The sequence below is a fragment of the Ranitomeya imitator genome, chromosome 1, assembly GCF_032444005.1.
Source record: "Ranitomeya imitator isolate aRanImi1 chromosome 1, aRanImi1.pri, whole genome shotgun sequence".
Taxonomy (NCBI): Eukaryota; Metazoa; Chordata; class Amphibia; order Anura; family Dendrobatidae; genus Ranitomeya; species Ranitomeya imitator.
In genome coordinates, this window is record NC_091282.1 from 1057607421 (window position 1) to 1057622334 (window position 14914).

General features: G+C 44.8%; 1 protein-coding gene across 1 annotated transcript in view; it reads left to right on the forward strand.

Moving 5' to 3' along the window:
- The window catches only part of ETFDH (electron transfer flavoprotein dehydrogenase), a 36513-nt gene extending 24859 nt beyond the window's left edge, over positions 1–11654 (forward strand). Inside the window, exons 7-13 of the mRNA XM_069744136.1 lie at positions 301–447; positions 693–833; positions 969–1112; positions 1491–1659; positions 1847–2029; positions 8601–8822; positions 9731–11654. Coding sequence (XP_069600237.1) covers positions 301–447; positions 693–833; positions 969–1112; positions 1491–1659; positions 1847–2029; positions 8601–8822; positions 9731–9894 — 1170 coding nt within the window. The 3' untranslated portion in view covers positions 9895–11654. The remainder of the gene's footprint in view (positions 1–300; positions 448–692; positions 834–968; positions 1113–1490; positions 1660–1846; positions 2030–8600; positions 8823–9730) is intronic.
- The last annotated feature ends 3260 nt before the right edge of the window (positions 11655–14914 follow it).

The following is a 14914-nucleotide window of genomic DNA, read 5'->3' on the forward strand; positions in this document are numbered from 1 at the left end:
ACGAGTATGCAAATCACATACTTGCTATCACCTGTCCGCCCACTCTCACTGGCAATATGAGTGAATCCTGAGAGTGTGCGCACTGCATGCTTTCAGGATTCATGTCTTCAGTCACATAGAGAGACTGTAGATTTTTATCAAAACAAGACAAACCTTTTGAAGGTAACAAATGTTCCTGTTTTTGTTAATGACTACATGACATCCAAATATATAGTAATTATTATTATTATTATTATTACTATTATTATTATAAGTTTTGTCAAGTTTGTTAATAGTATTTTGTCCTATGTGTTCTCATAGTCCACATTTGAACGTGGCCTGGAACTTCATGCCAAGGTGACCATCTTTGGAGAGGGCTGCCATGGACACCTTGCCAAACAGTTGTACAAGACATTTAATCTAAGAGAGAACAGCGAACCACAAACCTATGGAATTGGACTAAAGGAGGTATGGCTGTGGGGCGTCTGCTTTTTTTACTGCACTGTAGAGGGAAATAATCTCGGGAATAGTGAATGCATTGCATCTCCAATAAACAGCACTGCATGAACCCAGAGGGGTTTCTTTGTAAACGTAATATTGATTTCTCCATTCTGTGTCTTATTTTTATTTCATTGCATTCATGTTTTGTTTCACCTCTTATTTCACTGAAGTTGGATGGGTTAATGTTGGTTCCCTTTTTTTTCTATATCCAGCTATGGCTTATTGATGAGAAGAAATGGCAGCCAGGTCTTGTAGAACACACTGTCGGCTGGCCTTTGGATAGACACACATATGGTGGATCATTCCTCTATCACCTCAATGAGGGAGAACCACTTGTGGCTCTTGGTTTTGTGGTAAGTGTAAAGCGTGGCTGGCGTTGAGATGCCACCAGATTGACCACCCTGGTCATGGCACCCATCTAAAACGTTCTCTCTGCATTTACAAAGGACTTTGTACATAGATTTATTTGGTTGTGAACTTCATTACAGGTTGGTTTAGATTATCAGAATCCATACATTAACCCATTCAGGGAGTTCCAGAGGTGGAAGCATCACTCCACTGTATCCCCGACTCTGGAAGGTGGAGAACGAATTGCTTATGGAGCACGTGCTCTGAATGAAGGTGGTTTCCAGGTAGGGTACCCCTTGCACCATGTTATTTCACTGTATCCTGTATTTGCTCGTAGTTTTATAATTTATCCACATTTATTTTGTTTCTAAATTATTGTTTTTCAACCTCTGATGCTCACTAACCCCGACAGATCATGTTTTCAGGATCTCCAAAGTATTGCACAAGTGTATTTTCATCAGAAATTGCCACAGGTTCTCACCTGTGCAATAGTTAGGAAATCCTTGAAATTAGAACTGTGGGGCCCTATAATGACTAGAGTTTGGGAAATATGGCTCTCGATAATCTGGATTTATAACAGTCCTCTGATCATGAAACATTCTGAGAATTTCTTTAGCATCAGGAAGCTTCTTTCTACTAGTAAAATTGTCCATTATTTTCAGTCCTTGCCAAAGCTCACATTCCCTGGGGGTGTGTTGGTGGGATGCAGCCCTGGCTTTATGAATGTACCTAAGATTAAAGGGACTCACACAGCAATGAAAAGTGGCATATTGGCAGCAGAATCCATCTACAAGCAGCTAACCGATGAAAACCTTCAGTCAAGTACCCAAGGTATGTAACACATTGTATGGTGTATTAAATGTTTTTACAAGTTGTGAACAATCTTAGGAATGCTTTCTTTCAACCATGAAAGCTGATTTCTCCAGCTGAAGGGAATGATGTCTCATTTAGCTGTTTACAGAATTGTTGTGAACAGTCCATATAGAGATAATGCATTTTTTTTCTATTGGGTTTCTAGGCCTTCATGTCACAGAATATGAAGAAAACTTAAAAAATTCCTGGGTGTGGAAAGAGCTTTATAGCGTAAGAAACATTAGACCTTCCTGCCATGGATTTCTGGGATTGTATGGTGGCATGATATACACTGGGATTTTCTACTGGATACTAAGGGGGATGGAGCCTTGGACGTTAAAGCATAAAGGTACCTGTGTGAGAACTAAGCCGTTAACTATTTACCACTGTACACATTAAGCGATCATTCAAACTGGAGCAAGTTAAAAAGAAGTCTACACAGAAAGCCTCATTCACTAGAGTCTATGGACGGACCACAATGGATGGACAGCTGCAGTCTCCCGAGCTAAACTCAATAGCCTTCCATATGCCTATGTAGCGGTGAAGTTCGGGTCATGGGGTGTGGATGTGCTCATAAGACAACACCATACCCCAGACTCTGAAGATCCCAAGTCTGTGTATCACATTTGTAGTCAGGAGATGAACATTAACATTCATTACAGCCAAGATGCACGGTGTTCTTTGCACATAAGATAATTCGGTTCCACCATGTAGTCATTCTTCAGGGCTGTAGGAGAGGAAAATGCACAAATTGTTCCGTTGTAAAATCTTTTCTTCCATTATTTCACTAATCTTTTCATGGCACACAGTAATGACCGTATGAGCAAAGCCCATAGCCTTGAGTTCACACCTTGTGGATTTGTTGTGGATTTTGAACACTGATTTTCCACATGTAAAATGCAAGTTTTATAGTACCAGAAAAGTGGATTAGTTTTACTTAAAAAGCTCTCTTAGAAACAGTTTTTTTTTCTTTAACTAAATCTGTGTCTGTGTGCATGTGGTAATATCCTCACCTACGCCGCCTTCAGCACTATTATGCCCCTGTTCTCAGTGACTTCTCTGCTCTTCACACTTTCCACCGGAGAAGATGGCTGTAGGTAAGTATGTCACCACACACTACACTACATGCACATTTACACTGATTTAGTGGAAGAAAAAACACTATGGGAGTGCTTCTTTAATTCCACGTAATTTCATGCACTTGCTGCTTTTTTTTCTTGTGAAATCTGCATGGACAATGGATATTATTCCTTTTTTGTTTTTCTGTTGTGGAAACTCGTGTATTTTGGTGCAGATTTTATCCGGTAATTTAAAAGAGAACCCTAAGTCTTCAGGTTACAACATTGGCGTGGCTTCGGTGTGTTCGGTTTTTTGGTGCATGTCTGCGACAACAAAAAGTACAAGAAATTGTCCCATCAATTGTACAATGTTTAAACCCAACCCGAAGGGGTTATCTGAATGCCATGAACTAGCTGTAGAAATATGAGAAAGAAGAAAAAGATTGTGTTGTATTATCATTTTTAAAATTCCCTCCATCTCTGATGCTCAGGTGATCCCTAGCAGTCTCTGATGTCCTGTAACAAATGTGTGCTATACGGACTCATGGCTGTAATCGCTGGCCTCAGTAGTCCGTTGCCATCCATGCTAGCATGGCTGCTGAGAACAGTGGCTACTTAACATTATTGTTAAGCCTTTCTTATATAGCACCATCATATTCTGCAGAGTTTTATAGACATTATCATCACTGTCCCCATTGGGGCTCACAATCTAAGTTCCCTGTCACTACGTCTTTGGAGTCTGGGAGGAAACCCACACACACACACTGGGAGAACGTACATACTCCTTGCAGATGTTGTCTTTAGTGGGATTTGAACCCAGGATCCCAGCGCTGCAGAGTAAAGGTACCGTCACACATAGCGACGCTGCAGCGATACCGACAACGATCCGGATCGCTGCAGCGTCGCTGTTTGGTCGCTGGAGAGCTGTCACACAGACAGCTCTCCAGCGACCAACGATCCCGAGGTCCCCGGTAACCAGGGTAAACATCGGGTAACTAAGCGCAGGGCCGCGCTTAGTAACCCGATGTTTACCCTGGTTACCATCCTAAAAAGTAAAAAAACAAACGCTACATACTTACCTACCGCTGTCTGTCCTCGGCGCTCTGCTTCTCTGGTCTGGCTGTGAGCGCCGGGCAGCCAGAAAGCAGAGCGGTGACGTCACCGCTCTGCTTTCCGGCTGACCGACGCTCACAGCCAGAGCAGGAGGAGAGCAGAGCACAGCGCTGGAGGACAGACGGCTGTAGGTAAGTATGTACTGTTTGTTTTTTTTACTTTTAGGATGGTAACCAGGGTAAACATCGGGTTACTAAGCGCGGCCCTGCGCTTAGTTACCCGATGTTTACCCTGGTTACCAGCAAAGACATCGCTGAATCGGTGTCACACACGCCGATTCAGCGATGTCTACGGGGAGTCCAGCGACGAAATAAAGTTCTGGACTTTCTTCCCCGACCAGCGACATCACAGCAGGGGCCTGATCGCTGCTGCCTGTCACACTGGACGATATCGCTAGCGAGGACGCTGCAACGTCACGGATCGCTAGCGATATCGTCTAGTGTGACGGTACCTTTACAGTGCTGACCACTGAGCAACTTATGCAGAGGACATGTGTGTGTAAAGGCCCCTTCACATTAAGCGACGCTGCAGCGATACCGACAACGATCCGGATCGCTGCAGCGTCGCTGTTTGGTCGCTGGAGAGCTGTCACACAGACCGCTCTCCAGCGACCAACGATGCCGGTAACCAGGGTAAACATCGGGTAACTAAGCGCAGGGCCGCGCTTAGTAACCCGATGTTTACCCTGGTTACCATGCTAAAAGTAAAAAAAAACAAACACTAGATACTTACCTACAGCCGTCTGTCCTCCAGCGCTGTGCTCTGCTTCTCTGCACTCCTCCTGTACTGTCTGTGAGCCGGAAAGCAGAGCGGTGACGTCACCGCTCTACTTTCCGGCTCACAGACAGTACAGGAGGAGTGCAGAGCACAGCGCTGGAGGACAGACGGCTGAAGGTAAGTATCTAGTGTTTGTTTTTTTTTTACTTTTAGCATGGTAACCAGGGTAAACATCGGGTTACTAAGCGAGGCCCGGCGCTTAGTTACCCGATGTTTACCCTGGTTACCAGTGAAGACATCGCTGGATCGGTGTCACACACGCCGATCCAGCGATGTCTTCAGGGAGTCCAGCGACGAAATAAAGTTCTGGACTTTCCTCAGCGACCAACGATCTCCCAGCAGGGGCCTGATCGTTGGTCGCTGTCACACATAACGATTTCATTAACGATATTGTTGCTACGTCACAAATAGCAACGATATCGTTAACAATATCGTTATGTGTGAAGGTACCTTAAGGCACGTCCTCATTCACAAAGGGAAACAAAGACCAGTGGTGATCACTGGATCACTCGTACTGCAGAGGAAAGGACTTCAAAATGAACACAACAGCTGTTTGTGCTACCTGATCCACGGGCAGCATGAATCCTACTTGGCTCCCTCATTGCAGCCAATGTCGGGGACCCTGCCGCTCCCTTTGAGTGACTGGTCACTTCCTATACATATGTAATAGAGACCGGTCACTCAAGGGTAGCGCGGTGAGTAAAAGCCACCAGGGAACGGCCTCTTGGACTAGTCACCCGAGCCGCACCGTCCCCAGATGACTTTTAAATGTGTTTTCTCTGAAACATCGCAACATTTCCGAGTAAAACCTACATGGCTGAAATGTATGGCTTCCTGCAGCTTTCCTTTCAGAGGTAATGTGTTTTCTACATTTAGCGCTGCAGTTCTGTGAGTTGTGACGCTCCTCTGTTACTCCTTATGAATACGTTACCAGGGTATTACAATTTGAGGGAGGGGTGGTCTCTGCGTACGCTCACCTTGACTAATCAGATACCCACCATTGTAACACCCACTTGTCTATTTATTCTTAGGTTTGTATGAGGAATAGAACACCACAGAGCAGAATATTTTTTTCCCGTCTTTTTGGATCTATTCTCGTATTTGGCTGGAGGTGGGAAATACATGCTAAAATGACAGAGTGTGAACGAGGCCAAATCGCCCTGATGATTTCAATAGAGGCTTGGAGAGATCTGCTTGGGGACGCCCTGCTGAGAAATCCCTGCGTCCATAGACTGACATACTGCTCTCGGGCCTTTCCTCAGACGTCACACTAATCTGATAGCTGCTCATAAATAATTCCACACTGCCCCTGCACTGTACAGCAAAGTGCTCACTGCAGCATCCTGGAGATCCAGGGCATGGAAAGCGTGGAGTTTGCAATGGCGTCCAATCCGTTCCCACGTTTCATCTTCCAGAGGCCCTTTTGAAATGACAGTTGTGCCATCGGTGGTTGCAGTAAGCAATTACTTGACTTCCTTTTTTCTATGATTATTTTTTTATTTACCCATTTTAATGGGTCTCAGTTCTGTCATCTATTAAAGCAGGGGATGTTTATTTTAGGAAATGGGAGGGAAGGGGTATAAGTGCCCCTCTGATCCTGTAGTCATGGCTCCGTGCTGACGACCTCATTTTCCTGTTGGATTTCTGGAACTTATTCCATGGAGCATAGATATATTAGACAGTATGACAGCTGTTACCATAGCTTATACCTGAGTTTCTATACACAGCGGCAGTGACGACGTGAAGATGAAGCTTTAAATGTTTCCAGAAAACAAAATATTGAGAACTGTCCAAGTCTTTGCTGCAACACTTTGGAGAATTCATTTTGGTCAGTTTTAAATACCATTAAGACCAGTCTCCATAAAACCCGATGTACGTATGCATGAGTGTACATATGTAGAGACACCTCTCCTCTGCAGTGACCTCGCAGTTAAAGGGATTATCCTCGTAGTTAAAGGGGTTATCCAGCATCCATATTAGATCAATGAGGGTCTGACAATCTGCGTTTTTATTTTACATACTACACCTAAGCCGCAAACTCTGAATTGATCTAGAGGAAGGTGAAAGCCTTACGGGAAACCTGTGATCAGATGCAGGCAGCATGAATCAGAGCCTGGCTGTATGATGGCACCCATGTAACGTTTACTATGAAATGCAGCATTTCAGAGAAAACCTGTCTGATAAGCCTTTCCCCACTGCATGTGATTGACAGCTCACTCACTATGTACGCATATGGGAGAGACTTTTCAATCAACAGCATGGTGGCTCAGTGGTTAGCACTGTTGTTTTGCAGCACACTGGTTCTTGACTGAAATCCCACCAAGTACAATATCTGCAGGGAGTTTTTGTGTTCTCCCTCTGTTTTTGTGGGTTTCCTCCCACCATCCAAAGACATACTGATAGGGAATTAAGTGTGTGAGCCATACTGGAGACGGAGAACCATAGAATGTTACAGTTGGAGGGGACCTCCAGAGTCGTCATGTCCAACCCACTGCTCAATGGGGAATCTTTTTTTCTGCGAAGGGCCATTTGGATATTTATACCATCCTTCGGGGGCCGTACAAACTCTGCCCACAAAGTGCATCCTGACTCTGGCACTGGTGTCAGGACGTAATCTTTCATTGCATGCCCTTCAGTGTTCAGTAGTGAACCCTGTGTGTGTGCTAACAGAGCAAGAAGAAATTAATGAGCTGGTGGCAATCAAAATACAGCTGCCTGCCCTAGAATGCGGTCCCTGAGAATCTGCTGGGGGGCCTGATAAAAGGTCATCGAGGGCCGTAAATGGCCCTGAGGTTCCCCACCCCTGGTTGACATCAACATGTGTCAGACAAAGAAGAGATTTCACCAAGTAAAATTAAAAACAATGATTTTATTGAACAGTATTAAAAACAAAAGTTAAAAAAGCAGGAATGCCGTTTATAGGGGACGCTGAGCACTATATTAAAAAAATAAGTAAAAATAAAAAATAATAGCAACACAAGGGAAAAACCTTACATTGGAAAAAATCCAGCAAAAAATTGTAGTAAATATACCACCCTAGCATTAATCCATATACATAGATTGATATAGATATATTTAGAACTGCTATCAATAAAGTCCCTTACAAAAGCTAAGTAAACACCACAGGATCAAAACAGCATAAATATAAAGCTGCCAGAGTTATGTGGACCAAAAGATCAAGGTCAGTATCCAAATGTAGTTCTCTTGACTAAAATGAGACTAGAGCTGGCTATGTTAGCTATATAGTGAGCTGACCCAAGACCATAAAGATCTAGTTAATATTAACCATACATACACGTAGCAGATGCCATAAATGTCGGGTGTTTACCTATAAAGGTGCTCTAGGCATCCCCTCACCCCGACGTGCATTTCGCCGCCAGCTTCTTCCGGGGGTGGAGGAGATGTGAGACGGCGTCTCCTCATTCATGAAACATTTTGGATTTACAACCTGGACACCAGAACACCAAAAGGGCTAAATAAACAAAATGAAATTATGTTTCCCTATTGAAATGATTGTTACGTGTCCCAGATGTTTTTATTATTATGCCTTTTTTTCTTATTCATTTATAGAAATTTTAATGAGTGTCTATTGCCTCTGTCTATATAGGTTTATGTAGTTTGCTGGTATTTCACCTCTTAAAACCTGAATTTCTGTCAGCTGACATTTGATGAACTTTCTGATTGGTTCCTACAAGCTACATAAGACCCACATTGCCAGCACGCATTTAGCTTTGATAAAGAGCTGTTCCAGATTGAAACACGTCGCTTTAACCCCTGAGATTCACATTTATCCAAGGAGTTTTTACCGCTGTATCACTTTTTATGTTGGATCAATAAAGTATGAAGAATTTTTAAGGAGCTGGAACATTATCACATTTTCTTTATATGATATTTTATCATATACTTACCCCAAATATGCACAGTCACTCAGTTAAATGCACTTTTAATAAATTTGTATTTCCTCTATATTAGGCTTTGATAGTAACCAGCTAAAACCAGCCAAGGATTGCACCCCCATTGAGTACCCCAAACCTGACGGCAAGATTAGCTTTGATCTCCTGTCATCTGTGGCTCTAAGCGGTACAAACCATGAACATGACCAGCCTGCACATCTAACATTACGTGATGACAGTATACCAGTCAACAAGAACCTTGCGATCTACGATGGCCCAGAGCAAAGGTTCTGCCCGGCAGGTGAGTGCCAGCGAGACCCAAGTCCACACCTTTCAGGGCATCTTCTTTTTTCTTTTTTCCCTCCTCTTAACGCCATCACTCATTTGAAAGCTTTCTCGTCTAATAATCATTTCAGTAAAAAAAACTACTAGTCGTGGTATTGGGCAGTCTTTTGACATAGAAGCAGCTAAGTGTGTTTTGACACAAACAGATATCAGACAAATTTTGGTCCGTTCACATCATTATTAATCTAACTGAAACAATACTTAAACCTTTTGTTAAAATTTTTTTCATGCTCCTTAATGTGAGACTACATAGCCTATACTTTCTATTGTATCCATACTCCGCTCTGTGAGCACTCCTGTCTCCTGACCTGTGCACTTCCCTGGGGGTTTTTTGTCTTCCCCCAACCCCACTCTACCAATCAGCTGAAATCTGCATGGCACTGACTGGATAGAAGCGATGTACAGGGCAGACACAGCAGTCCTGTATTTAGTGGCCGCTATCATCTCCGAGTCTCTTGACGTGCCGTACCTCGCAGTGGCCCTAAGCGATGCACAGGACTGCTGTGTTCTGCCCCTTACACCGTGTATCTGTCTGCTGGGTGTTGGACTCATATTGGTGACTTACTTTAATGTCCTCTATTATTCAGTCCTGACAACCCCTTTAAGGGATACAAAACATAAAGAAAAAAATGAAAAAGGGGAATCTGCCACCACCTTTTATGCATCTCACTGTAATGTACTAAGGGGTAAGCTGTCAATCTGAAGGGAACCAAATTCTGAGACCCCTGTGAATCGGGGAATTTTTATTTTTTTTATTTTAGATACTTTGCATGGCAAAACAATGATCAATATGTCTGTACTTCTCAGGCTGAAATGTTCAATCCTGAAGGTTCAGTGACACTTTTACCCTTGTTCTCGTTTCAGGTGTCTATGAATACGTTCCTCTGGAATCGGGGGAGGGCTCACGGTTACAAATCAATGCTCAGAACTGTGTGCACTGTAAGACTTGTGATATTAAAGATCCAAGTCAGAATATCAACTGGGTTGTACCCGAAGGTGGCGGCGGACCAGCCTACAATGGAATGTGAGCGACCCACCCTGGAGAGCAGTATTTTTTTATACATTGACTAACTGGTACCAACTGTGGACACCAGAATGGTCCTAGGAAATTAATTTCAGGCTTTAATCGAATGTGAGTTGAGAGCTGTGGATTTCCACTATTGCTTGTGGAAGGACACAAACACTAATGTAGAATGGGCATCCAGTGTCTGCTTTGGAAGATGGTTGATTGTGCCAGTAGGTTGCCTTATCGTTTCGGGTGGAATTGAAGACTACTGTGAGACATGCTCAACACCGGCCATGGACAATGCCTTATCTAAACGTAGAGGCCCTGGTTCATCATTTGCCGGTTTCCACTTTTGTTTTGTGGTATCCGTTATCGTTTTTTGCACCAAATTCTTCAAAATGGCTCACACCGTTCATAAATTTGACAAAGTCAAAAATATATTTATTTTTTTTTCTCCTGTTTTAAATGGTTTTTGCAACTCTTTAGTGAAAAAGTTGAATGTTTTGCCAAATGGTACAAAAGTTGCTGCAAATTACTGGCATACTGAAATTTACACCAGGGGGATAGGAGTGGAGTGGTGCAAAATGTTTTTAAAAAGTCACTATTAATGAATCCTGTCAAAACACTTGGAGTCACTAAACTCTACCCACAAAGTGGATGATAAAAAAAAAATGGGAGCCCATATAAAATAACTTATAAAATAATAAACAAGACAAACAAAAAAAGCACAATACTAAACAAAAATCGGACAAAGCCAATGATGAATCTGGGCCAGAATGTTCGAGACGTTTTCTATGTTCCACGTTTTTTAACAATAGACCTTTTTCAAAACCCTCAGCCTTTAATGCATCAATCTGTTAAAGAGAAGCCGTCACATATCGACTGACCTAATTCAGTGCAGACACCATAGCTTTCAGGTTTGCTGCTGCAGCTTCCATGCGCCCATTCCGCTCTAGCACAGTAGGATGTAGAATTCCTGATTCCAAAGACGCCTGTCCTGGTGAAATAATCTCTAATCTTCCCTAATGGAATGAACCATTTATAGATTTTATTTTCCATCTTGCCTCATCTGATATAATCAGCGTTTAAAGCCACACCGACCATAGGAACCTAAAGATGGAGATCAGCTCCTGTTCTCTTAAGAGCTCTCTACTAGTTCTGCTCTCTACCCTATACATCAAATACCAGAAGTGATGGCAGCTGATCGGTGGGGGTGCTGAGTGTCAGACCCCCACCCATCTTATATTGATCACTATAATAATGAGAAATAAATGATGCCCGATGCTGATGAGTGGCTTTATTTTGGCAGCACGCTCCATTAATTTACGCTTAGGGAAGATTAGGAGACTGATATCACTGGACCCCTTTAATTCCTCCTGACAGCTGCAAGAGCACATAGAAATATGACTTGATTATGGGGAAGGGGGCAATTGTGAACAAGCAGGCTGCGATTCGACCATAGCTGTAACATGGCATGTTAGAACATGCGAAGGTCAATCGGGGGGACGTGATCAAGTAAACATGTCCCCCTGATTCTTCAGTGATATTGAGAGCGACTTATCAGGCTGCCTTTTGTTGCACATAGGAAAAAAATAAGACCTCTGCTTTAATATATTAATGAGCTCTGGTAAAATGAAAGCTGAGCTCTGACTGGTTGTTATGGGAAACAATGGGCATTCTTACTCTAAAACCGCTAACTCTCCCGCATTATGTGGTTCCGTTGTATGGCACGTCTACAGCAATATTGCCACTATTAAAGGTTCCACCCTTGTAAATTGTCAATTTTTTTGTTCTCCAATTTATATGGCTAGTGTGAATACAACCGATGTCTTGAGGTTCATGAAACTGCTCTATTCACTTATCTGGACTACAAAAACCGCCGGTAACCCCTGCTCCGGATCGTTCATTGCCCATGTTCTGATAGGAAATCTGGAAAGTGTGTTACATAAACAGCCGCCACCATGTTGTTACTGAACTCTACGTCTTCTTTCTAGCACACACTTTTTTGTAGCTTACAGATTGTTAAATTGCCATAAGATCAGTTTTAAAACTCCACTCATGAGATGGTAATTAGTAAGTGACTAGTTGTTGGGGTGTGAGTGACGTGATTTGCCGGAGCACATGCAAGCAACGTTCTGCCAGATTCAGCCAGCCACAGAGGAGTAACACATGGTCGCCGGCACCGATCTTACAGAACATCTTAAGAACTGTGTGTCATCGTTGGTATCCACCATAAAGGCTCTGTGAGAAATCGCACATCTAAGGCCTCTTTCACACTTCCATCTTTTCAGATCCGTTGCAATGCGTCGTTTTGGGAAAAAAACGGATCCTGCAAATGTGCCCGCAGGATCCGTTTTTTCCCCATAGACTTGTATTAGCGACGGATCACGACGGATAGCCACACGTCGCCTCCGTTGTGCGATGGATCCATCGTGTTTTGGCGGATCGTTGTCTGGAAAAAACGTTCAATGTAACGTTTTTTGTCTGCGTCGGGAAAACGTGTCGCGACGGATCCTGCGGCATATGTCGTTGACTAGAATGGAAGCCTATGGACGCAGGATCCATTGTGACGTCGTATGACGGAATCCAGCGCTGGAATCGGTTTTTTTACACTGAGCATGCTCAGAATCAGGATTTTGTAGCTAATTGGCCAGACAGGCCCCAAATCTATATAAACCTGGCCTGGGACGTCACCCCCAAATGTGCCAGCAAGACTCATGCCAGAAGACAGCAGCCAGCCAGCGTACAGCTATAAAGCCAGCCAGCGTCCAGCTCAGAGGCCAGCTGTAAAACCTTTATGCAGCCAGAGGCCTGTGTTGCCAGAAGCCAGCGTCTAGCTAGAGGCCTGCCAGCCAGTGTGAGTACTGCCATTTTTGCGTGCGTCTGTGTGTTTGTGCCTGCCTGTCTGCTTTCGTGCATGTGTATCTGTGTGTGTTTGCGTGCGCCTGTGTGCTTTCGTGCATGTTCATGCGTTGTGCGTGCATTTTGGTGCTTTTGTGCATGTGTGCATCTGTGTGTGTTTGGGTCCGCCTGTGTGCTTTCGTGCATGCGTTGTGCGTGCGTTTGGGTGCTTTCGTGCGTGTGCATGTGTGCGTGCGTCTGGGTGAGTGCGCGTGCATGTTTTTTTACAGTGATGTATTTAACAAGTAGTGTGGTCTGTGCAGCTTGTGGTTTCAGTGTGTGTGTGTGTGTGTGTGGGTGTAAGGCTAGGTTCACACTAGCGTTGCGCCGCCCTGCGTCGGCGACGCAACGCGCGACGCACATAAAAACGCGCGCAAAAACGCGCGCGTTTTGCGACGCGTGCGTCGTTTTTGACGAAAATCGGACGCACAGAAAATGCTACAATGTAGCGTTTTCTTGCGTCCGACGCTAGCGTCGGAAACGACGCACGTGGCAAAAAACGCCACCAAAACAACGCACGCGTCCCCTATGTTAAACATAGGGGCGCGTCGCCGGCGCAACAGCGACGCACATTGGCGGAACGCCAATGTGAACGTAGCCTAATGGTGGTGTGAGCGTGTGTCTTGCGTGTGTGTGTTTTTTTTCCTTAAAATTTTTTTTTTCCATTGTATTCAAAACATTTTCAGTTAATGTACCGTATATACTCGAGTATAAGCCGACCCGAGTATAAGCCGACCCCCCTAATTTTGCCACAAAAAACTGGGAAAACTTATTGACTCGAGTATAAGCCTAGGGTGGAAATGCAGCATTTACCGGTGAATTTCAAAAATAAAAATAGATCATTATTTCCCCATAGCTGTGCCATATAGTGCTCTGCACCGTTCATATTTCCCCATAGCTGTGCCCCATATAGTGCTCTGCACCGTTCATTTTGTCCCATAGCTGTGCCCCGTATAGTGCTCTGCACCGTTCATTTTGTCCCATAGCTGTGCCCCATACTGTGCTCGGCACCGTTCATTATTGCCCCATATCTGTGCCCCATATACAATGCTCTGCACCGTTCATTATTGTCCCATAGCTGTGCCCCATACTGTGCTCGGCACCGTTCATTGTACCCCATATAGTGCTCTGCACCGTTCATTGTGCCCCATAGCTGTGCCCCATATACAGTGCTCTGCACCGTTCATTGTGCCCCATAGCTGTGCCCCATATACAGTGCTCTGCACCGTTCATTGTGCCCCATAGCTGTGCCCCATATAGTGCTCTGCACCGTTCATTGTGCCCCATAGCTGTGCCCCATATACAGTGCTCTGCACCGTTCATTGTGCCCCATATACAGTGCTCTGCACCGTTCATTGTGCCCCATATACAGTGCTCTGCACCGTTCATTGTGCCCCATATACAGTGCTCTGCACCGTTCATTATTGCCCCATAGCTGTGCCCCATATACAGTGCTCTGCACCGTTCATTGTGCCCCATAGCTGTGCCCCATATAGTGCTCTGCACCGTTCATATTTCCCCATAGATGCTCTGCCATTGTCGCTGCTGCTGCAATAAATAAAAAAAAAAAAAACACATACTCACCTCTCTTGCTTGCAGCTCCCAGCGTCCGGTCCCGGCGCCTCCATCTTCCCGGCGTCTCTGCTCTGACTGATCAGGTAGAGGGCACCGCGCACACTATATGCGTCATCGCGCCCTCTGACCTGCACAGTCAGAGCGCAGGCGCCGGGAAGATGGAGCGGCGCCGGGAAGATGGAGCGGCGCCCGGCGGCTGGAACGCGGACAGGTGAATATAAAATACTTACCTAGTCCCAGCGATCCTGACGCTCCCTCTGCCTGGTCTTCGGTGCCGCAGCCTCTTTCTCTATCAGCGGTCACCGGCACCGCTGATTAGAGAAATGAATACGCAGCTCCACCCCTATGGGAGGTGGAGCCGCCTATTCATTTTTCTAATGAGCGGTCCCACGTGACCGCTGAAGAGGGGAAGACGCTGCAGCACAGAAGACCGTGGGACGGCAGGGGGAGCGCCAGGATCGCCAGGACTAGGTAAGTATGCCTCAGCGCCCTCACCCGCCGACCCTGCCACCCACCTTGACTCAAGTATAAGCCGAGAGGGGCACTTTCAGCCCAAAAATTTGGGC